The sequence below is a fragment of the Taurulus bubalis genome (genome assembly GCF_910589615.1).
Source record: "Taurulus bubalis genome assembly, chromosome: 3".
In the NCBI taxonomy this organism is placed as follows: Eukaryota; Metazoa; Chordata; class Actinopteri; order Perciformes; family Cottidae; genus Taurulus; species Taurulus bubalis.
The window spans coordinates 2,150,126-2,176,211 of NC_136591.1; the positions used below are offsets into that span (position 1 = coordinate 2,150,126).

Consider the following 26,086-nt stretch of genomic DNA (forward strand, 5'->3'; position numbering starts at 1 on the left):
GGATTTTATTGGCGAGGATAACGGAACCATACGAAGTGACCCAGCGAAGAGATACGTCCACAATATTTATCATGATTTAATTGTTATGACCGGTATAATATGGAGTTTCATGATCTGCACTCCTGCTGTTTCTTTAACATTGTTTGTCGCTGAGTCTGATTCCTGTATAGCTTCACGTTAAATATAATCTTTCTTGGAGGTGACATTCGGCGAGTGTCCGGTATAAACTCAGAATAAAATGGTTGTCAGAATGAGGGTTTGCAACTTTGGGATACAAGGGACCCCAAGAGACAAGAATAGATGGAAAGTTTGGAACGATAAAAAACTAAAGATATTGATGGAAAATCAAACTTAGAAGTTTCATTTTATTTATTTACTGGCATATAAATTCCAGAGAAGCAGGCATTGGCAACACAATTCTTAAATCCTCCAACAACACTCATTAAAAATGTGTAAAAAGAAAATCACACAAGAAAAAGACCCATAATATGTCAAATAATGCCGAAATTCAAATAAAGGGATCCAATAAAACATGCATAAAATAAGATTTGTGATAGACAGTAATTGCAAAATGAATGTACAAAGGCAAGATTTAGATTTTACAAGTCAACATTATTATACTCATGACTTAGGAACTCATAACCCTTAAAGTTCTTTGCTACAGAAGTACTTGTACTACTTTTTTCTTTTCTTTTTTTGTATTTGTCATAAAACAAATTTTTATTTTATTTATATATTGTCTTTAATTGGTTGTGAGCAGAAGTCCAAAAGTGGCGTCGTTTCCACGTAGAATAAACCTCTTTATTCAGAGTTCGTATCAAAAATGATTGAAGTACACAATTATCAAAGTGTCTGAAAATTATTTTTTACAAATAAAAAAGTAAAATCTTTTTATCACAAAAGTAAGTTCTTCCTTTAGCATAAATGTATCAAAATTCTTAAAAGTAAGCTAAATTCCTGAGACAGATCCTTCATCACTATTTAATGCACTGTTTGATTTACTGATTATCCCACAACCTCATATGTTTTTTTATTGTATTTCATTCATTTTTGCGCATGTGAAAAAACGTCATGAATAAAAAGCTAAATTCCTATGAAATAAAAAAATCACAGAATAAGCAAAATGAAGTACATTATAATGGAAAAAGCAAAATCCTTAATTATAAAAAATAGCAAAATCCTTCATATCAAATAAAAATGTTAAGAAATCTAAAAATGGAAAGATTAAGTAAACATTCTTACAAAACAAGTACAATATTTTAATTAAACTTCTCAATTACAAAATTCTTATAAAAAAAAAAATCCTCAATCAATAAAAACAACCTCTTTTATTGTTGCTGATTGATAATCATCTTTTAGCTAACTGTAGTCCTAATCACAACAATAAATGACCCATATGAACCACAAGGGGGCGCTAAAGTGACGCCATGAAGTTCATTGTATTTTAAATCACAACAGATTCTCAACACTGCTCCAGATGGTTCACCAACCTGATGAGCTCCAGATCTACAGTACGGGGCTCTGGAACATGTTTCCCTTTTATTTTAGGATTCAGGTCTTCAAATGTTACAACATGTGATTTTAACATTGAGTATTGTGAGACAGAATGAAGAGATGTCATGAACTCGAATACAAACAATATGTCAGCCTTCTTGCTTAAGGGAACATGCGTATATAAGTGAGCCGACGTGCTCGTGTGTTAGAAATCCATCTGGATGTAAGATGAGCTGCTCGGAGAAGCTACTCGGCTCCCTGAGCTCCTTCTTCAGGAACACCCATGTTATAATAATCCAGCTCAATGTTCTCCCGTCTGCCCGGCTTCTGCCCCCTGCTGGCCTGGAGAGACAAGACGGCACAGTCCTGTCTTAGTTCACTAAACACAGAAGGAGTGCTTCATTTCAGTCGCTGGTCTAAACAACAGACGTGTGTCAGTACCTTGCAGTAGAAGTAAAGGGCGGTGATCACCAACAGCAGAGTCAGCGGCAGGACGACCACTCTGATGATGAAAGGTGCTGGATCTGTTCAGACACATGGACAGTCATTACATCACACAAGACACAACATCATGAGTCCAACAGCTCCCATTGAGCCCACAGGAGTTACACGTTAAAGTCACGGGTTCGGGGCTCAGTGGTGTTGTGGCCGATGTGGTGGCAGTGGAGCGTTTGTGATTGGTCGCGTCAGAAGGTGCTTCATCTAGTGAAACGCCTCCCTCAGGTCTCAGAGAACATGAGTTGTCCTGGTAACCAAACACGCTCTGCCCTACATGTATTGTTGCTGTTGCATTTACAGACTTGGGTTACGTTTGGTTACTATGTGACTTGTGTAACACAATGACAGCAGTCACAGTGTCCTTCCAGAAACAACCACATGCATGAACTCTGTTGTCAGCTGATCATTTTCAGTCTTTGGACCAATCATCTTCCACAAACCTGCATGTAAAGTCAGTTTACCTAAGACAGTGAGAGAAAGCAGCCGGCTCTCAGAAGAGAAGTCATGAGAGGAAACGGAGACGTGATAAACACAGCTGTAGCTTCCTTGGTGGGCGGGATCTGCTGCAGGAAACAGGAAGTGGGCAGAGTAATTGACAGCTGGCTGGGTGGAGTTTTGTGGCGAGTTGGAAAAGGTGAGCTGGAAGGAGCCTCCTGGGTACTGTGGCTGGATGGAGCAGACGATGGTGAAGGCGTAGCGTCTCAGCACCTTAGCCCCCTGCTGCTGGGCCTCGGAGACCCCGTCCATGGAGATGATTGGCTGAAACAGCAGGTCTGTAAACACAGAGACAGACAGACAAACAGGTGTGTCCTGCCAGGTGAAGATCAGCAATCTATAGAGGAGTTGAAGCTTCCAGAAACAAGCCCACCTCTGTTCACTTTAGGATGTCGTTGTCCCGGATACTTTACAGTTCAGTCCAATGGAAAACCACTGACTGTCACTGTGACAGAGGAAGGAACATACTGGGGAAATTGCTGTAAAAGATGATGTCATAGATGATGTCACTGATGAGCTTACCTGAGCAGGTGAGATCCAGGCTGTAGGAAGAGAGTGATGATGATGATACACACTCCCTCAGAGGAGATGCAGACTGAACACACTTAGAGTTGATCCTCCACACATTTCTCTTTGAGGACTCGTTTCTCCGTCCTGTAGAAACAGCAGAGCCACAGTCCAGATCTCTACAGACAACAGCTGCTGCCTTCAGGGTCCAGTCAGAACCATCTACTGGTCTCCAGTCTCCTTGTTTCACCTCCAGTGTTCCTGCACAGCGACTGGCTCCTCCCACCAACCTGACAGGAGGTTCTGAACAGAAAGCAGAGAGTCGTCAGTAAAGAACAAAGTGAGTTCCAGGAGAACAGAGATGAAGCAGATCAAAGCTGCAGCTCCTCTTCTACCTGAGCAGGTGAGTCCAACAGCTTTGCCAGGTGAGCAGGTGTTTCTCTCTGAGCCTGAGCTTCTACAGTCCAGGAGAGCAGACTCATGGCCTCCACACTGGAACTCTTTGGTCCACATTGGAGCCTCCACTTCTCCATAGAGCGCCCCCTGGAGGACTGAAGGAGCGCCACAGCCAAGCTCCCTACAGGCCACCTCTGCATCCTGCTGGTCAAAGTCCTCTTCACACACGGAGGACCCCCACTGGGTAGACTGGGTAGACTGGTTAGACTGGATAGACCTCACCTCCAGTCTACCTGAACACAGACTGGTTCCATTCACCAGCCTGACAGAGTCTGAGAGATGAGAGAAGATACAAGAGAGATGAAAGACTCCAGACACTAAATAAAGAGATGTCATTAAATTATCATTCAGAGGAATTAAAAAATAATTAAAAAAGACACATAGGTTGATGGTAATAATGATAATTACAATTTGCAATAATAAAACATAACATAATACTGGTTCAATACATACAGTGCATTGACTGAGGTGTTTTCATAAGTAAATATGTCATAAGTTGGGTCACAATGGTGAAAAGGGGTAACATCATCATATTCATCAGTCAACACAAAAACACTTTAAATAAAGAAAACTTGAACAACTTGAACAACCAATCAGAATGACATAACTGTAAAGCTTTGGTTTGCTAGTGCAGGAGTCAACCTCCGGTTCTGAAAAGTGAAGTCAATGCTTCTCATCTGATTGTTTCGAAGTCTACAAGAAAACTGCTCTACTTCTCATTTGATTCATTACTTTAGTAAACATTGTAAACATGAGTTTATGGTTTTAATCGCTAGTTTCAAGTTTAGTTCACTACAGCATGATGTTCACTGAGAAAATGATGGTCCATTTAGAGTCGATAGATCAGTGGTTCTCAAATGGGGTTCATAAAGGCACTATGTGGGATTCTTTCATATTTACAATTAGCAACCATTCAAAACCCCTTTAAGTATAGTTATTTAATAAATATTCAATAAAATATAAGTTCATAAACAGAATGTGATATATTAATCGATAGCACAGTTGTTGATATTATGGAGAGTTTGACGATTGAAATTAATTCTACTTAATTTAAGAGAATATTGTTGCGTTGCATTCATAGAACGCCTTGGTAAAGTTTCTAATAAGAAATCACTTTTTGTTTGTGGTGACTTTAATATTGATCTGTTAAAGTGGAATGAACACAAATTTACAACTGATTTTTGTAATGTAATGTTTAGCTAGCTGGCCTCTTATTGATGAACCTGGTATATAACTAAGGAAAGTGATCACTTATTGATAACATGTTTACAAATGTTCATGGCCAAGTAACACGTGGCTTGTTTTGAACTGATATCAGTGATCATTTTCATATGTTTGTGATCCTGCATCATTTAAAGGGAACCTGTTCAGTTTAAGTGAGCCTTCCTGTAAACCAGTAAGAATGAGAACAGCTGAGATAATTGAGGCTTTAAGATTGAACTTAAAACAACAGCTGGGATGAGGAGTATGCTGATGATCATAATCAGGCCTCTGATGCATTTCTTTCATATTGTTTGAGTTATACAATAAGCATTGTCCTATTAGAAGCTGCAGGGTAAAGGATAGATAGGAAAGCCATGGAAGACTGAAAGTCTGCAGAGAGTAAAAAGAACAATGTACCTGACAAAACATATTTACAGCTGAGAACCAATGAAAGTGAAGAAAAATATAAGTTTTATAAGAATAAACTGACTTCCATTATGAGATCACAAAAGAAGGAATACTATGATACAATACTAGAGGATAGAAAAACATAATATTCAAAGTAATTATGTTAGCACAGCTTAAACAGTGATGCTGGTGAGAAGCTATAAACTGTCCTTCCTTTGAGCTAGTGGAGTATCTGGAGCATCACATTGTGGGTTCATTATACTCTCAGAATGGCCAGAAAAAGATATATATATTTTTTTTTATTTTTTTATTTTTTCATGAAATCAAATTAATTATCTGATTCAATTGATAATAATTTAGGATATAAATATATCAGCATCATGCTTCTACCTCTTCAGTCTTCCTGTAGTGTATATTAGATTGTGGCTTTACTTATTGTATTGTAATGACTGACTGAATAAAACACAAACACAACCTTAATCTAGGTCATACAGCAAGGGATGCTTTAGGGCGGGGTTCCCTTGTGATTGACAGGTCTCTACCACTGCGTGGTCTGGTCTGAGAGTGGGCCGTGTTTTCATCACATAACTTTAACCCTTTCAGTGAGTTTTAACTCCATCAAAGTTAATATTAACAGTTTGGTTGCACGTAGCTATATTTCCCTTCTGGTTGAAAAAAACAAGCTGGCGAGAGCCAAAGTCTTATATTCTTGGTTTCTAAACGGTCGTCCAGAAACCGATGGATGACGTCACGGTGACTACGTCCACTGCTTATTGTTAAGACCAAAGACTTCACTGAGGCAAGGAGTCAAGAGGAGAACATCTCCAAATAAAAGTCTTTACTTTCAAAGGTTTAGTTCACAGGTGGGAAGTCAGAAAAGGCAAACAAAGCAAAAAACAGATGAGAGACCAAAGGCAGTCTGGGAAAAGCAGAGTAGAAAACTAGGTTAACAAGATCACAGAGAGAAATGACTTGAACGCTCGACACGGAGCTACCAAGACCAACTGGGACAGACAAAGAGGAGCACAAGGACTAAACACTCAAGGGAGGACAGGTCATTCAGAACAGGTGAAGCTGATCAGGGCGGGACGGTAATCACACTGGCAGGAAACACACAAGGACAGGAAGTGAACTCATGTGAAACGAGAGTGAGCGGCGAATGACAAAATAAAACAGGAAACCCCAAATATAAGAAAGTGAAAACATGTAAAACATAAGGTATGGACTTGAAGAGGTGTGACTCTTGTATAGAGTCTGAGCCTCTGTCCTGTTGGTGGACGCTGACTCACAGCAACGTGTTGTCAGTGGACTGGAGAAGATCAAACATAACAATGTAATCAGACTGGAGGAGGATTCTCTTTGACTCAAATGAAACTCTGTCTCCTCTGCATTGGGGGCGTGGCCTAACCACAGCACGGCCTTTTGGAGCGCCATTACAAAACAGGGCTCTGATGCTAAGGGACGAAAGTTCATCATGTTGGGCAAACTATCCTGTAGAATTCACCAGCAAGCGTTGTGGATCCACACCTCAGAAGATGTGCTTTAACTTGATGAAGAAACACGTCTCCACTTCAGCAATAAGGTGCTGAGCCAGTAGAGTTAAACATGGAAACAAGTCAAGTTTAATGAGACAATGGGGAATATAATGGTTCACCAATAAGAAGAGACAGGTGAAGGCTCATGGAGGAATAGAGACACCTCAGAGAATGTATTATATACAGATTCACAGTCTGTAGTTAGGGAGGGACAGGACTGAAACATATGAATTACATGATGAGCTTACCTGAGCAGGTGAGATCCAGGCTGGAGGAAGAGAAGAATGATGATACACACTCCCTCAGAGGAAATGCAGACTGAACACACTTAGAGTTGATCCTCCACACATTTCTCCATGAGGACTCGTGTCTCCGTCCTGTAGAAACAGCAGAGCCACAGTCCAGATCTCTACAGACAACAGCTGCTGCCTTCAGGGTCCAGACAGAGTAAGGATCATCTACTGGTCTCCAGTCTCCTTGATGTTTCACCTCCAGTGTTCCTGCACAGCGACTGGCTCCTCCCACCAACCTGACAGGTTCTGAACAGAAAGCAGAGAGTCGTCAGTAAAGAACAAAGTGAGTTCCAGGAGAACAGAGATGAAGCAGATCAAAGCTGCAGCTCCTGTTCTACCTGAGCAGGTGAGTCCAACAGCTTTGCCAGGTGAGCAGGTGTTTCTCTCTGAGCCTGAGCTTCTACAGTCCAGGAGAGCAGACTCATGGCCTCCACACTGGAACTCTTTGGTCCACATTGGAGCCTCCACTTCTCCATAGAGCGCCCCCTGGAGGACTGAAGGAGCGCCACAGCCAAGCTCCCTACAGACCACCTCTGCATCCTGCTGGTCAAAGTCCTCTTCACACACGGAGGACCCCCACTGGGTAGACTGGGTAGACTGGGTAGACTGGTTAGACTGGGTAGACTGGGTAGACCTCACCTCCAGTCTACCTGAACACAGACTGGTTCCATCCACCAGCCTGACAGAGTCTGAGAGATGAGAGAAGATACAAGAGAGATGAAAGACTCCAGACACGAAATAAAGAGATGTCATTTAACTATAATTCAGAGGAATTAAAAAATAATTAAAAAAGACACATAGGTTGATGGTAATAATGATAATTACAATTAGCAATAAGAAAACATAACATAATACTGGTTCAATAAATGCAGTGCATTGACTGAGGTGTTTTCATAAGTAAATAAGTCATAAGTTGGGTCACAATGGTGAAAAGGGGTAACATCCTCATATTCATCAGTCAACACAAAAACACTTTAAATAAAGAAAACTTGAACAACTTGAACAACCAATCAGAATGACATAACTGTAAAGCTTTGGTTTGCTAGTGAAGGAATCAACCTCCGGTTCTGAAAAGTGAAGTCAATGCTTCTCATCTGATTGTTTCGAAGTCTACAAGAAAACTGCTCTACTTCTCATTTGATTCATTACTTTAGTAAACATTGTAAACATGAGTTTATGGTTTTAATCGCTAGTTTCAAGTTTAGTTCACTACAGCATGATGTTCATTGAGAAAATGATGGTCCATTTAGAGTCGATAGATCAGTGGTTCTCAAATGGGGTTCATTAAGGCACTATGTGGGATTCTTTCATATTTACAATTAGCAACCATTCAAACCCCTTTAAGTATAGTTATTTAATAAATATTCAATAAAATATAAGTTCATAAACAGAATGTGATATATTAATCGATAGCACAGTTGTTGATGATATTATGGAGAGTTTGACGATTGAAATTAATTCTACTTAATTTAAGAGAATATTGTTGCGTTGCATTCATAGAACGCCTTGGTAAAGTTTCTAATAAGAAATCACTTTTTGTTTGTGGTGACTTTAATATTGATCTGTTAAAGTGGAATGAACACAAATTAACAACTGATTTTTGTAATGAAATGTTTAGCTAACTGGCCTCTTATTGATGAACCTGGTATATAACTAAGGAAAGTGATCACTTATTGATAACTTACAAATGTTCCTGGCCAAGTAACACGTGGCTTGTTTTGAACTGATATCAGTGATCATTTTCATATGTTTGTGATCCTGCATCATTTAAAGGGAACCTGTTCAGTTTAAGTGAGCCTTCCTGTAAACCAGTAAGAATGAGAACAGCTGAGAGAATTGAGGCTTTAAGATGGAACTTAAAACAACAGCTGGGATGAGGAGTATGCTGATGATCATAATCAGGCCTCTGATGCATTTCTTTCATATTGTTTGAGTTATGCAATAAGCATTGTCCTATTAGAAGCTGCAGGGTAAAGGATAGATAGGAAAGCCATGGAAGACTGAAAGTCTGCAGAGAGTAAAAAGAACAATGTACCTGACAAAACATATTTACAACTGAGAACCAATGAAAGTGAAGAAAAATATAAGTTTTATAAGAATAAACTGACTTCCATTATGAGATCACAAAAGAAGGAATACTATAATAAAATACTAGAGGATAGAAAAACATAATATTCAAAGTAATTATGTTAGCACAGCTTAAACAGTGATGCTGGTGAGAAGCTATAAACTGTCCTTCCTTTGAGCTAGTGGAGTATCTGGAGCATCACATTGTGGGTTCATTATACTCTCAGAATGGCCAGAAAAAGATATATATATATTTTTTTAATTTATTTTTTATTTTTCATGAAATCAAATTAATTATCTGATTCAATTGATAATAATTTAGTATATAAATATATCAGCATTATGCTTCTACCTCTTCAGTCTTCCTGTAGTGTATATTAGATTGTGGCTTTACTTATTGTATTGTAATGACTGACTGAATAAAACACAAACACAACCATAATCTAGGTCATACAGCAAGGGATGCTTTAGGGCGGGGCTCCCTTGTGATTGACAGGTCTCTACCACTGCGTGGTCTGGTCTGAGAGTGGGGCGTGTTTTCATCACATAACTTTAACCCTTTCAGTGAGTTTTAACTCCATCAAAGTTAATATTAACAGTTTGGTTGCACGTAGCTATATTTCCCTTCTGGTTGAAAAAAACAAGCTGGCGAGAGCCAAAGTCTTATATTCTAGGTTTCTAAACGGTCGTCCAGAAACCGATGGATGACGTCACGGTGACTACGTCCACTGCTTATTGTTAAGACCAAAGACTTCACTGAGGCAAGGAGTCAAGAGGAGAACATCTCCAAATAAAAGTCTTTACTTTCAAAGGTTTAGTTCACAGGTGGGAAGTCAGAAAAGGCAAATAAAGCAAAAAACAGATGAGAGACCAAAGGCAGTCTGGGAAAAGCAGAGTAGAAAACTAGGTTAACAAGATCACAGAGAGAAATGACTTGAACGCTCGACACGGAGCTACCAAGACCAACTGGGACAGACAAAGAGGAGCACAAGGACTAAACACTCAAGGGAGGACAGGTCATTCAGAACAGGTGAAGCTGATCAGGGCGGGACGGTAATCACACTGGCAGGAAACACACGAGGACAGGAAGTGAACTCATGTGAAACGAGAGTGAGCGGCGAATGACAAAATAAAACAGGAAACCCCAAATATAAAAAAGTGAAAACATGTAAAACATAAGGTATGGACTTGAAGAGGTGTGACTCTTGTATAGAGTCTGAGCCTCTGTCCTGTTGGTGGACGCTGACTCACAGCAACGTGTTGTCAGTGGACTGGAGAAGATCAAACATAACAATGTAATCAGACTGGAGGAGGATTCTCTTTGACTCAAATGAAACTCTGTCTCCTCTGCATTGGGGGCGTGGCCTAACCACAGCACAGCCTTTTGGAGCGCCATTACAAAACAGGGCTCTGATGCTAAGGGACGAAAGTTCATCATGTTGGGCAAACTATCCTGTAGAATTCACCAGCAAGCGTTGTGGATCCACACCTCAGAAGATGTGCTTTAACTTGATGAAGAAACACGTCTCCACTTCAGCAATAAGGTGCTGAGCCAGTAGAGTTAAACATGAAAACAAGTCAAGTTTAATGAGACAATGGGGAATATAATGGTTCACCAATAAGAAGAGACAGGTGAAGGCTCATGGAGGAATAGAGACACCTCAGAGAATGTATTATATACAGATTCACAGTCTGTAGTTAGGGAGGGACAGGACTGAAACATATGAATTACATGATGAGCTTACCTGAGCAGGTGAGATCCAGGCTGAAGGAAGAGAAGAATGATGTTACACACTCCCTCAGAGGAGATGCAGACTGAACACACTTAGAGTTGATCCTCCACACATTTCTCCATGAGGACTCGTGTCTCCGTCCTGTAGAAACAGCAGAGCCACAGTCCAGATCTCTACAGACAACAGCTGCTGCCTTCAGGGTCCAGACAGAGTAAGGATCATCTACTGGTCTCCAGTCTCCTTGATGTTTCACCTCCAGTGTTCCTGCACAGCGACTGGCTCCTCCCACCAACCTGACAGGTTCTGAACAGAAAGTAGAGAGTCGTCAGTAAAGAACAAAGTGAGTTCCAGGAGAACAGAGATGAAGCAGATCAAAGCTGCAGCTCCTCTTCTACCTGAGCAGGTGAGTCCAACAGCTTTGCCAGGTGAGCAGGTGTTTCTCTCTGAGCCTGAGCTTCTACAGTCCAGGAGAGCAGACTCATGGCCTCCACACTGGAACTCTTTGGTCCACATTGGAGCCTCCACTTCTCCATAGAGCGCCCCCTGGAGGACTGAAGGAGCGCCACAGCCAAGCTCCCTACAGACCACCTCTGCATCCTGCTGGTCAAAGTCCTCTTCACACACGGAGGACCCCCACTGGGTAGACTGGGTAGACTGGGTAGACTGGTTAGACCTCACCTCCAGTCTACCTGAACACAGACTGGTTCCATCCACCAGTCTGACAGAGTCTGAGAGATGAGAGAAGATACAAGAGAGATGAAAGACTCCAGACACGAAATAAAGAGATGTCATTTAACTATAATTCAGAGGAATTAAAAAAGAATTAAAAAAGACATAGGTTGATGGTAATAATGATAATTACAATTAGCAATAATAAAACATAACATAATACTGGTTCAATACATGCAGTGCATTGACTGAGGTGTTTTCATAAGTAAATAAGTCATAAGTTGGGTCACAATGGTGAAAAGGGGTAACATCATCATATTCATCAGTCAACACAAAAACACTTTAAATAAAGAAAACTTGAACAACTTGAACAACCAATCAGAATGACATAACTGTAAAGCTTTGGTTTGCTAGTGCAGGAGTCAACCTCCGGTTCTGAAAAGTGAAGTCAATGCTTCTCATCTGATTGTTTAGAAGTCTACAAGAAAACTGCTCTACTTCTCATTTGATTCATTACTTTAGTAAACATTGTAAACATGAGTTTATGGTTTTAATCGCTAGTTTCAAGTTTAGTTCACTACAGCATGATGTTCACTGAGAAAATGATGGTCCATTTAGAGTCGATAGATCAGTGGTTCTCAAATGGGGTTCATAAAGGCACTATGTGGGATTCTTTCATATTTACAATTAGCAACCATTCAAAACCCCTTTAAGTATAGTTATTTAATAAATATTCAATAAAATATAAGTTCATAAACAGAATGTGATATATTAATCGATAGCACAGTTGTTGATGATATTATGGAGAGTTTGACGATTGAAATTAATTCTACTTAATTTAAGAGAATATTGTTGCGTTGCATTCATAGAACGCCTTGGTAAAGTTTCTAATAAGAAATCACTTTTTGTTTGTGGTGACTTTAATATTGATCTGTTAAAGTGGAATGAACACAAATTAACAACTGATTTTTGTAATGAAATGTTTAGCTAACTGGCCTCTTATTGATGAACCTGGTATATAACTAAGGAAAGTGATCACTTATTGATAACTTACAAATGTTCATGGCCAAGTAACACGTGGTTTGTTTTGAACTGATATCAGTGATCATTTTCATATGTTTGTGATCCTGCATCATTTAAAGGGAAACTGTTCAGTTTAAGTGAGCCTTCCTGTAAACCAGTAAGAATGAGAACAGCTTAGAGAATTGAGGCTTTAAGATGGAACTTAAAACAACAGCTGGGATGAGGAGTATGCTGATGATCATAATCAGGCCTCTGATGCATTTCTTTCATATTGTTTGAGTTATGCAATAAGCATTGTCCTATTAGAAGCTGCAGGGTAAAGGATAGATAGGAAAGCCATGGAAGACTGAAAGTCTGCAGAGAGTAAAAAGAACAATGTACCTGACAAAACATATTTACAACTGAGAACCAATGAAAGTGAAGAAAAATATAAGTTTTATAAGAATAAACTGACTTCCATTATGAGATCACAAAAGAAGGAATACTATGATACAATACTAGAGGATAGAAAAACATAATATTCAAAGTAATTATGTTAGCACAGCTTAAACAGTGATGCTGGTGAGAAGCTATAAACTGTCCTTCCTTTGAGCTAGTGGAGTATCTGGAGCATCACATTGTGGGTTCATTATACTCTCAGAATGGCCAGAAAAAGAGAACTTTCATGTGAAACTCTCCAGTCTGTTCTTGTTCTTAGACATGAAGACTCTTCCATGAAGGAAACTGAGAAGAAACTGAAACTGTATCTGGGTGACCCCAAACTTTTGAACGATAGTGTATATATATATATATATATATATTTTTTTTTTTTTTCATGATATCAAATTAATTATCTGATTCAATTGATAATAATTTAGGATATAAATATATCAGCATTATGCTTCTACCTCTTCAGTCTTCCTGTAGTGTATATTAGATTGTGGCTTTACTTATTGTATTGTAATGACTGACTGAATAAAACACAAACACAACCATAATCTAGGTCATACAGCAGGGGATGCTTTAGGGCGGGGCTCCCTTGTGATTGACAGGTCTCTACCACTGTGTGGTCTGGTCTGAGAGTGGTCCGTGTTTTCATCACATAACTTTAACCCTTTCAGTGAGTTTTAACTCCATCAAAGTTAATATTAACAGTTTGGTTGCACGTAGCTATATTTCCCTTCTGGTTGAAAAAAACAAGCTGGCGAGAGCCAAAGTCTTATATTCTAGGTTTCTAAACGGTCGTCCAGAAACCGATGGATGACGTCACGGTGACTACGTCCACTGCTTATCGTTAAGACCAAAGACTTCACTGAGGCAAGGAGTCAAGAGGAGAACATCTCCAAATAAAAGTCTTTACTTTCAAAGGTTTAGTTCACAGGTGGGAAGTCAGAAAAGGCAAATAAAGCAAAAAACAGATGAGAGACCAAAGGCAGTCTGGGAAAAGCAGAGTAGAAAACTAGGTTAACAAGATCACAGAGAGAAATGACTTGAACGCTCGACACGGAGCTACCAAGACCAACTGGGACAGACAAAGAGGAGCACAAGGACTAAACACTCAAGGGAGGACAGGTCATTCAGAACAGGTGAAGCTGATCAGGGCGGGACGGTAATCACACTGGCAGGAAACACACAAGGACAGGAAGTGAACTCATGTGAAACGAGAGTGAGCGGCGAATGACAAAATAAAACAGGAAACCCCAAATATAAGAAAGTGAAAACATGTAAAACATAAGGTATGAACTTGAAGATGTGTGACTCTTGTATAGAGTCTGAGCCTCTGTCCTGTTGGTGGACGCTGACTCACAGCAACGTGTTGTCAGTGGACTGGAGAAGATCAAACATAACAATGTAATCAGACTGGAGGAGGATTCTCTTTGACTCAAATGAAACTCTGTCTCCTCTGCATTGGGGGCGTGGCCTAACCACAGCACGGCCTTTTGGAGCGCCATTACAAAACAGGGCTCTGATGCTAAGGGACGAAAGTTCATCATGTTGGGCAAACTATCCTGTAGAATTCACCAGCAAGCGTTGTGGATCCACACCTCAGAAGATGTGCTTTAACTTGATGAAGAAACACGTCTCCACTTCAGCAATAAGGTGCTGAGCCAGTAGAGTTAAACATGAAAACAAGTCAAGTTTAATGAGACAATGGGGAATATAATGGTTCACCAATAAGAAGAGACAGGTGAAGGCTCATGGAGGAATAGAGACACCTCAGAGAATGTATTATATACAGATTCACAGTCTGTAGTTAGGGAGGGACAGGACTGAAACATATGAATTACATGATGAGCTTACCTGAGCAGGTGAGATCCAGCCTGGAGGAAGAGAGTTCTGATGATGTTACACACTCCCTCAGAGGAGATGCAGACTGAACACAGTTAGAGTTGATCATCCACACATTTCTCCTTGAGGACTCGTGTCTCCGTCCTGTAGAAACAGCAGAGCCACAGTCCAGATCTCTGCAGACAACAGCTGCTGCCTTCAGGGTCCAGACAGAGTAAGGATCATCTACTGGTCTCCAGTCTCCTTGTTTCACCTCCAGTGATCCTGCACAGCGACTGGCTCCTCCCACCAACCTGACAGGTTCTGAACAGAAAGCAGAGAGTCGTCAGTATAGAGTTGAGTTTATTTAATGATAAATCAACGAAAACTTCTAATTCTGCTTCATTGAATGTTCATTTCTCTTTACCTGTTGAGTTTCCTTCAGCTTGGAGTCCTGGAGAAATAGACACATGTTTGTTGTTTGAAGTAAATGTTATAGAAATCCACACATATTTGTTTTTAAATGTAATCGCAATTTTCATCAACAACTTATTTGGATGTTGTTACGTTTATATACAGACTGTTTTTCAGATGTCCCCTTTTCTTTCAGACAATTACAGGATAGATGAATGTGTAATATTTGTTCTGACAATATGACAAAAAATTTGAGGGAAGGGGCTTAAAAAAGAGACGTGAAAAGTTAAAAGACAGCAGCACAACCAAGCGTTTCCAACAAGACATCCAATCACAACAAGCCTCGTCTGGTTGAGTAACTTCAGTTTGAACAGAATCAGAAATAATTTATTGCTTAAGTACGTTACACTTACAAGGAATTCTGCTCTGTGATTGGTGGATAACAACAAAACAACAGTGTGTTTACACACACATGGAATTTGACTCCCGTTCCACGTTGCTCTTACATACACAATATACAATAAACAAGATAGCTTGATGATATGATATTTCACTGAAACATATCTTGCTTGATCTACTTAATAAAATCGAGGCAACTTTTGCATGAATGTATTACATAGAATGAGCAATGCTGGTTTTTGTATGAATTACTCAGTTTTGTACATAACAAATTCTTCTTTATATTCATTATTAGGTAATTCAACTAATTTTTGAAAGTAAAGTGTACCACATTTTTCAGATTAGTTACTTAACTTGTAAAGTCAACTTGATTTTGTAAGTTAATTCACTAGCACAATGAAGTTGACTTTACTTACAAAATGAAGTTTTTAGTTGTTTAGCATCTCTCACGCCTTGCTACCTGTGCCTTGTCTCCTTGTCTCCTCTCCTAAGCGCCTCCTTCTTTTCCAACCTTCCAACCTTCTAAGTGGAAGTAATCTGTCTGTTACTCCGGACAATGTCTCCAATGAATCCACTGTCAACAACATGATCAAACAGCCTGCTGTCTGGTTTCATCGACACCTTTTTGATGCGAAAGACTTGCAAGCATGCTGTGAGTCCTTCACAATAAAAGCTCCTGTTGTCTTTGTCTTGTTGAGTGTTTTAATGTGTGAGTCCTTCACAATAAAAGCTCCTGTTGTGATTGTCTTGTTGAGTGTTTTAATGTGTGAGTCCTTCACAATAAAAGCTCCTGTTGTTTTTGTCTTGAGTGTTTTAATGTGTGAGTCCTTCACAATAAAAGCTCCTGTTGTGATTGTCTTATTGAGTGTTTTAATGTGTGAGTCCTTCACAATAAAGCTCCTGTTGTGATTGTCTTGTTGAGTGTTTTAATGTGTGAGTCCTTCACAATAAAAGCTCCTGTTGTGATTGTCTTGTTGAGTGTTTTAATGTGTGAGTCCTTCACAATAAAAGCTCCTGTTGTTTTTGTCTTGTTGAGTGTTTTAATGTGTGAGTCCTTCACAATAAAAGCTCCTGTTGTGATTGTCTTGTTGAGTGTTTTAATGTGTGAGTCCTTCACAATAAAAGCTCCTGTTGTGATTGTCTTGTTGAGTGTTTTAATGTGTGAGTCCTTCACAATAAAAGCTCCTGTTGTTTTTGTCTTGTTGAGTGTTTTAATGTGTGAGTCCTTCACAATAAAAGCTCCTGTTGTGATTGTCTTATTGAGTGTTTTAATGTGTGAGTCCTTCACAATAAAAGCTCCTGTTGTGATTGTCTTGTTGAGTGTTTTAATGTGTGAGTGCTACACAATAAAAGCTCCTGTTGTGATTGTCTTGTTGAGTGTTTTAATGTGTGAGTCCTTCACAATAAAGCTCCTGTTGTGATTGTCTTGTTGAGTGTTTTAATGTGTGAGTCCTTCACAATAAAGCTCCTGTTGTGATTGTCTTGTTGAGTGTTTTATTGTGTGAGTGCTTCACAATAAAAGCTCCTGTTGTGATTGTCTTGTTGAGTGTTTTAATGTGTGAGTGCTACACAATAAAAGCTCCTGTTGTGATTGTCTTGTTGAGTGTTTTAATGTGTGAGTCCTTCACAATAAAGCTCCTGTTGTGATTGTCTTGTTGAGTGTTTTAATGTGTGAGTCCTTCACAATAAAAGCTCCTGTTGTGATTGTCTTGTTGAGCGTTTTATTGTGTGAGTGCTACACAATAAAAGCTCCTGTTGTGATTGTCTTGTTGAGTGTTTTAATGTGTGAGTGCTACACAATAAAAGCTCCTGTTGTGATTGTCTTGTTGAGTGTTTTAATGTGTGAGTGCTACACAATAAAAGCTCCTGTTGTGATTGTCTTGTTGAGTGTTTTAATGTGTGAGTCCTTCACAATAAAGCTCCTGTTGTGATTGTCTTGTTGAGTGTTTTAATGTGTGAGTCCTTCACAATAAAAGCTCCTGTTGTGATTGTCTTGTTGAGCGTTTTATTGTGTGAGTGCTACACAATAAAAGCTCCTGTTGTGATTGTCTTGTTGAGTGTTTTAATGTGAAGCACAGCAGGAAACGTTGTGTTAGCATTAGCAGTAGCTTAGCTCTGATACGGCAGGAGGAGAGTGAACAGGAAACAGTATTACATCGTTTCCTGTCAATCTGTCATGAGTCTGACCCAATCTCAATGTCCCCTAAACCCTCAAACCCTGAACCCTCAGCTGCTAAGTGTTGAGTGTGAGAGGCTTCAGGGCTTGATGGTGTGAATATGAATGACAGCACTTTTCTGCAACATCACATGACTACATAAAACAATATTGTGTCCAATTGTGTATTTATTTTATACTTTTTATTCACTGATTTGAACGTCTTCCTCACGAGATGAGAAGTCATTTGAAATGATCTGTTTAATCGTTTTGTTTGATGAATGTAAAGTAATATTATATATATTTTCTGCTTGCATTCCTCTGATTTCATGTGTTTTTATGTTCCATCTTTTATCCATAATGTTGTAGTGTAAATGTATTTTATCAGGCTGAACGCCCACATGTCTCTTCTTTTTTTACGTCTCCATGCTTCCATTGGGAACTGCGTGTTTAACGTCACATTGCAATGAATTGTGGGTAATTCCCTTAGGCAAAGTCAGCCTCTATTGCTGACTTAGGGAAAGGGATCATAAAGGACTCAACATGTCTGCCAGAGACTCAAACACTACAATGTGACAATGGGACAGAACCAAACCCTCAAGGACTTCAGGGAGCCTCAAAGTCTCTGAGACTGAGTTCATGAATGAACCGGAGACACGAACACCAGAGAAACACTGCACAGAGACTCAACATATAATAATACATGTGGGGGAATAGAACTGAATGTGGACATTTTTCACAAAGTTCAGCGCACATCATCACGTTTTATCAACCAAGAGGATCACATGTCAGCGTTATTTTTTTAACATGGTGGCTGGCACAGTTCAATTCATGCAGTGGTTCTCAAACTGTGGGGAGGTTTATCAAAATTCAGCTCGGACCATTTTGTTACAATCTTGGTGGGACGTGAACATTTCTCTTCCTCCAAAGTGGGGCGTGACAAAAACAGTTTGAGAACCACAATCTTTATTTTTCAGTCGGGATAATTTATGAACGTTTGTTTTTTCACTTTTTTATTTGAAAGACATGAAAATACTACTTCACTGTCATGAACTGTTGTGTGGAATTACAATGACATTATTTCGGTTTAACTGTTTTCTGTGTGTGTGTGTTTTCTGAGTGAAAGCCATATAAATACATAAAGAGTCCTACCTGAGCTCCTCAGCAACAGCAGCAGCATCAACAGGTGATCCATGACGTCCAGGTGGTCCGTCTCTCTCTCTCTGATCACCACATGCCTTCAGGGTATGTCTGCGTACAGGAAGAGAGGAGGAGCTGTGCTCATGGTGGCCTTCAGCTTTATAATTAGACACTTTTCTGAGCTGATTTCCTGTGAAACTGATCATCGTTGATTTCACAAGAAGCTGCTGACCGATGACAGATTACGGGACAGTTACCACGACAACCAGGACTGGCAGAGATGTTCCTCTCAGATTAATGCTGAGTCCTCTTCTTATTTCTGGTAGACGTGTTCACAGATACCTCTCACTGAGCCTGGCTTCATGTTTCTGTGTTGTTGGCCTTCATGAAGCTCAGCATGTGCTCAGCCCAGTGGCGACCGGTCAGTAGAGGTCTAATATTATAAATATTAGACCTCTACTGACCCCACCTTGAGCCACCAAAAAATTATATATATATTTATAAATAAATATGAAGCTGCTGCGAGACTTCTGCCGTTCGAACGCGTTCCCTCGTCACTCACTCTCTCCAGCTCTCTGTCACGGTGTCTCTGCAGAACAGAGTGTTGGACAGGGTCCTGACAGATGAATGCAGAACAGAGTGTTGGACAATGTCCTGACAGATGAATGCAGAACGGTTGTGGGCCTTCAAACTCAGTCCAGCAGGTGCTGCTGAACTCGAGCAGCAACAACTTGAACATGGACAAAAGAAGGAGTCGCTTGTGCAAGACATTCCAACCAGATGGAGTTCAGCTCTGGACATGATGAAAAGCGTCCGCAGAAACAAACAGCCACTGAGGGATGTCCACACACAACACCAAGATCGCCATGACAACTACAGCTGAAATGGACAAACTGCAGATGTTGGAAACGCTGCTGGAGCCCTGCAGGTATATTCTTTACGTCATCTATTTCTCAAGTAAGTGAATGCAATACATTTTGACTGGAATGGGTTTGATTTCCTTTCTGTTGCAGGAATGTGACTGAACTTCTGGGAGGAAAATAGTATGTTTCATGCTCTGCTCATGTGGTTCTTCTTTTCTCTCTCAGGTGATGAAGAGCTCAGGTGATGAAGAGCTCGGGTGATGAAGAGCTCGGGTGATGACCCTGCCTACGTGGTCAAGTCTATATTCATAACAGACCTGGAGACACGCAAGGAAAACGCCAACATTGCATATCTGAAGATTGCTACCGCATTGGACCCGAGATTGAAGAACTCAAGTGTTTACCCAGAGCTGAGAGGAGTGAGGTGTGGGCCTCAGTCAGCAACTTACTCAAGGAACAGGTTGGTGCAGAGAAATGTGTGGAAGCAACAACATCTGAGCCACCAGAGAAGAAGTTAGCCCTGTTGGTTGCTTCATCAGAGTCTGATTCTGAACAAGAGGAAGACTCAGTTGAGAACAGTGTGTGGATCCAGAGCCCCATCAGTACAGAGGCCTTTCCCTTAGAGTGGTGGTCCACACATGCAGGCTCACAGCCGCCTGGCCTCCACTGCACAGCAGTACTTGGCCACACCTGCAGCTCTGTACATGTGAAAGGTTGTTTTCTCTGGCTGGTCATATTGTTCAGAAGAAGAGAGGTTCTTTATCATCTGAAGACGTACATGACCTTGTGTGTAGTAATACCTTTTTAAATTGAATCATACGGGATGTTTGCTGTAATTGATTAGATGGCCCTACCAAGAAAAAATTGCCACCACCCGCCACTGGTTCATCCTTTATGAAGCTGCAGCATGTGTTCATGTGTTCAGCATGTGTTCATGTGTTCATGTGTTCAGCATGTGTTCATGTGTTCATGTGTTCAGCATGTGTTCATGTGTCCATGTGTTCAGCATGTGTTCATGTGTTCATGTGTTCATGTGTCCATGTGTTCAGCATGTGTTCATGTGTTCATGTGTTCATGTGTCCATGTGTTCAGCATGTAATTATAATTATTGATGCATTATAGAGGACCTATTATGCTGTTCTGCTTTCCCTTCAGCGTTTCATATTGTTTTACATGTAAAGGCCCTCAGGAACTCTGCTGAGACTCAGAGGAACAGGGTGTGTTACTTGACTACATGACTTTGGGGTGATGATGTTTTATGAGCGCGTTGAGACACTAACTATGATGAAGGTGATGACATGACGATGATGATGATAGGCCTGATTGTTGTTGGCCTGGTCAGACTAGATTACTCCTCCTCAGCTAACCGGCTGATTCCTTTCATTTGAGTTCTTACGTTAGCATGAAGCTATTGTAGCTATACAGCTTCTTCTTCATGTGTTGTATCATTGCATGGGCACTAAGTCCTCTTCCCTAAATAATGCATCCGCCTATGAAGTTCCTCTCCACACACTTTAGGACCAAACAACCAGCTGATATTATGGTCTGTATTGAGGTGAACAGTATGAATTCCATACATTTAACCCTCACCTGCTCTGAGGAAGGAGCTTGCAGGTAATACAGTATACCTCTGCTGAATAACGGCTGCACTTTGTAACTTTGTTTAAAGAGATCTATGAATGAAATGAGGCCATCAGCAGATATTCCCATACCTTTAATAACAATGTATAGTCTCCTCTAAAGTCTAATAAAAGGGGACCCACTTCTTAAGTCACTTCTTAAAACACATTTTTATAGAATTGCTTTTAAGTGATGTCATCCTTGCATGTCATTTTATGATCTATTATGCAGTTCTTTTGTTCCCCTGTTTGTATATTTTATTTATTTGTTTGTTTTCTACTCCATTTGCTCTTTTTGGTTATTAGTTTGGTTTTGTTGTGTTCATTGCCTTTATGGTCCTTTTTGTTTACTGGTATTTAAGTTATGTCTATGCTTTGCTTCTCTGTAGAGCTCTTTGTAAACTTTGTTTTTAAAGGTGCTATATAAATAAAGTTATTATTATTATTATTATTATTACTCACCAGCTGAATTGTTCTAACAAACATACATTCACCCCTAACTTCTCAGTAAGAACACTTCAATCAAATGATGTTATCAGCACATACGTGTAAAGCGTTTCACACCAACCGTCTGACGGTCGACCAGCAGATCAATATCACACACCTTCCTGTGTGTTTCCTTGACGATCCAAACCACATCTCACTTTGCTTGTTTCTCCTTCAGTGGACAGTTTCTTGTTTTTAAATATTTCTGATGATTAAAACTGACTGAAAAGAAGTACTCACATCTTTTACTTAGTAAAAGTACTACTACGTCACTGTACTGCTCCGTTACCCTGCACTGAAAACATGTCCTGCTTGATCTACTTCATGAAATCAAGGCAACTTTTTGCATGAATGTTTTACATAGAATAAGCAATGCTGTTTATTGTATGAATTACTAATTTTTTTTGTATGCAGCGAATCATTTTTCCAAGTAAAGTCAACTCCATTGTGCTAGTGAATTACCTATAAAATCAAGTTGACTTTACTTGACAAGTTAAGCAACTAATCTGAAAAATGTGGTACACTTTACTTGCAAAAATTAGTTGAATTACCAAATTTAGTTATATATACCTTTAAAAGAAGAATTTGTTACGTGCAAAACTGAGTAATTCATACAAGAACCAGCATTGCTTATTCTATGTAATACATTTATGCAAAAAGTTGCATAAATTGTTTCATATCATCAAGCTATCTTGTTTATTGTATATTGTGTATGCAAGAGCAAGGTGGAACGGGATTCAAATTCCCTGTGTGTGTAAAGCTGATTCTGATTATATGTTTTTTCAATCAGGAGAGACTTGTTTCAGAGTTTAACAATGATTTATTACAATTGCTTCAGCCCCCCTAAAACAGGCCTAAGAACGCCCCTGGTGTATACTTCATCTCAAAATCATTTTCATCAGTGTGGTGAGTTTCCCCCCTGTACAATGACTCAGCACTCAAGGTATTCAAAGTTGTAATGGCCTTTATTTGCACCAGCTCTCACAGACCGTCTGGCAGCGGTCTACCCCGGTCTCTCCCACCGTCTTTCCTACTGCTCTTTATGTTGGGGAAAACAATCAACATCAGCTGAGGCCAATTAGGCCTCATCCCCGGCACCTGTCCCCTGAGCCGCTATCTTTCAGTTACCTCCTGTTTACTTCCTCAAACGCCAACGGACACCGCTCCGTCCACTGGACCGGATCTGAGGCACCTTTCCGGGTCAGGTCAGTCAAGGGGCTGGTCAGATCTGCAAAGTTCGGGATGAAGCGCCTGTAATAACCCGCCAGCCCCAGAAACTGCCTCACCTCTTTTTTTGTCTTGGGCTGTGATAGCGGCGGTCTTGTCCACCTAGGGGCGCACATGCCCACCGCCCAAGTGGTACCCCAGATACCGTACCTCCCTCCGTCCAACTGCACAGTTCCCCGAGTTTCGGTGAGCCCGGCCTGCCTCAGGGACTCCAGCACCGCGCCCACCCGCTGCACATGCTCCGCCCAGGTGGTGCTGTGGATGATTACATCATCCAAGTAGGCGGCCGCATATGCAGCGTGCGGACGCAGCACCCGGTCCATGAGGCGCTGAAAGGTGGCTGGGGCACCGAACAACCCGAAGGGAAGCGTGGTGAATAGTAACCCTTGGTCAAATCCAGTGTCGTGAAGAAACGCGCCGTGCCTTGTCGGTCCAGGAGCTCGTCAACCCGGGGCATTGGGTACGCATCAAAACGTGACACATCATTCACCCTGCGATAGTCCACGCAGAACCGTATAGACCCATCCTTCTTGACAGCAAGAACGATGGGACTAGACCAGGCACTGTTGGACTCTTCTATTACCCCCATCTCCAGCATAGCAGCTAATTCCCTCTGAACCACTTTTCTTTTGTGTTCAGGTAACCTGCAGGGTCGCAACCTCACCGCCCGGGGGAGTCTCAATCTGGTGCATAATGAGGTTTGTGCGTCCTGTGACGACCCTCCCACTCAATAGTTGGGTCTCCAGCCTAAAATGGCTGCCTGGTGGGAGTCCGCCTCCAAGAGGGTATAAAAGGCGGCCCAAGTGGGAGGTTCTCTCTCGAAATCAGCAGGACCTGCTGCACCAGCCTTGGTTTTGATGGCATGAATTGTTTGGGTCTGACAATAAACAGGGTTTGAGTTGAAGATCGAAGTGTGGCCTCCCTTTTTGTTGCCAGCCGTGAGCCAGGCGGTAACAGTCCTGGCAGGAGAGAACACACATCAGCAAACTGCTCTTGCAACTGGGCAATGTCTGTTCTCTGGGTCCCGGAGAGATGGTCTTCACAAAGGAGCGAGGCCGGATTGGTGGATTTTGGGGCCTCAGGCCTCAGCTCCTCTCTCTCAGAAACTGCAGACACCAGAGAAACAGACTCCGCCTCTCTCCTTGCTTTTAGGAGGTTGAGGTGGTAGATCTGTGTAGCTCCGCCCCTGTCAGAACGCGCCGCTGAGCACAGTGCACATATCGCATGACCCTGTTTGTCGTGACCGCACCCCCCCGCCCCATTAATTTATTAAACCCTGGCCAATCGGTTCCCAAGATTAGAGGGTGCGTAAGGCGGGAACTAACCGCAACCTTTATATTATGCTTTCCCCCCCCCCCCGTGTCTAATCTCAACTGACACCATGGGACACTCGTGAACATCCCCATGCACACACCTAATCCTCACCACAATGCCTCCACCAATGCCCCGGGTCGAACCAGGCTCTGGTGGATCATAGACTGCGTACAGCCAGAATCCACCATTGCCTGATGTGTACCCCCCTGGATTCATACCGGAACGTGGTACGTCGCTCCCGGACCGGGGGAGGGTGTTGGAGAGCCGGCAACCCGAATCACCTGGCCCACTTCCATCAGCGGACACTCCCTGCAGAAGTGTCCGGGCTGCCCGCACCGCCAACACACCTGCCCTGGCGCTTGAGGGACCCCCTGTGGGTTGGGGAGGGTGCCGGTGTTCACTGCGGTCAGAGGATCAGGGACCCGGGTGGGGGGTGGACAGCGGTGTCGGCACGGATCCTCTGCCGGGGGCAGACCCAGGGCCGCTGACTGCGCCTCCCCGGTGAGCAGAGGCAGGAGACGGACCGCCCACTTCGTCGCAGGCCAACCACACGCCTCCGCCACCGCCTGGGACGTCTCCAAAAAGGACTGCGCGTCGTCCGCCGCCGTCATTTTCTGTAGTGCCACCCCAAGGTGTTGAGCCGCACTTTAGGACCAAACAACCAGCTGATATTATGGTCTGTATTCAGATGTACAGTATGAATTCCATACATTTAACCCTCTGTGTTTAAAGATATCTATGAATGAAATGAGGCCATCAGCAGATATTCCCATACCTTTAATAACAATGTATAGTCTCCTCTAAAGTCTAATAAAAGGGGACCCACTTCTTAAGTCACTTCTTAAAACACATTTTCATAGAATTGCTTTTAAGTGATGTCGTCCTTTTATGTCCTTTAATGATCTATTATGCAGTTCTTTTGTTCCCCTGTTTGTATATTTTATTTATTTGTTTGTTTTCTACTCCATTTGCTCTTTTTGGTTATTAGTTTGGTTTTGTTGTGTTCATTGCCTTTATGGTCCTTTTTGTTTACTGGTATTTAAGTTATGTCTATGCTTTGCTTCTCTGTAGAGCTCTTTGTAAACTTTGTTTTTAAAGGTGTTATATAAATAAAGTTATTATTATTATTATTACTCACCAGCTGATCTGTTCTATCAAACATACATTCACCCCTAACTTCTCAGTAAGAACACTTCAATCAAATGATGTTATCAGCACATACGTGTAAAGCGTTTCACACGAACCGTCTGACGGTCGACCAGCAGATCAATATCACACACCTTCCTGTGTGTTTCCATGACGATCCAAACCACATCTCACTTTGCTCGTTTCTCCTTTTTAATTATTTCTGGTGATTAAAACTGACTGAAAAGAAGTACTCACATCTTTTACTTAGTAAAAGTACTGTGTAGACATAATATTTTACAGTATTAGGCACAATGGAAAATTTCAGAATAATATTATTTTATTGTATTATAATTATTGATGCATTATAGAGGACTTATTATGCTTTTTCCCTTCCCTTCAGAGTTTCATATTGTTTTATATGTAAAGGCCCTCAGGATATAAAAATAGTTAGTCTAATTGTCAGTGGCCATTGACAATTAGACTAAGTATTTGGCCCATGTTAATGTTGTCGAATTGTCATTTTGTAAGGAATCGATGATCCTTATAATTCAAAAAATGACAATTCGACTACATTAACATGGGCAAAATAGTTAGTCTAATTGTCAGTGGTCATTGACAATTAGACTAAGTATTCGGCCCATGTTAATGTTGTCTGATTGTCATTTTGTCAGGAGTCGATGATCCTTATAATTCAAAAAATGACAATTCGACTA

The 26,086-nt window shown here is 41.1% G+C and overlaps 1 protein-coding gene across 1 annotated transcript; it reads right to left on the reverse strand.

Moving 5' to 3' along the window:
• Positions 1–1,517: 1,517 nt before the first annotated feature.
• On the reverse strand, positions 1,518–18,791 carry LOC306733856 (scavenger receptor cysteine-rich type 1 protein M130-like; the record flags this gene model as incomplete). The annotated part of the gene is made up of 10 exons (XM_079215162.1): positions 1,518–1,836; positions 1,936–2,018; positions 2,454–2,765; positions 3,010–3,297; positions 3,390–3,722; positions 6,845–7,135; positions 7,228–7,578; positions 10,702–10,721; positions 14,662–14,734; positions 18,749–18,791. The coding sequence occupies 10 exons, from the start codon at positions 18,789–18,791 to the stop codon at positions 1,741–1,743; spliced, it is 1,890 nt and encodes a 629-aa protein (XP_079071288.1). The 3' UTR covers positions 1,518–1,740.
• Between the last annotated feature and the right edge of the window lie 7,295 nt (positions 18,792–26,086).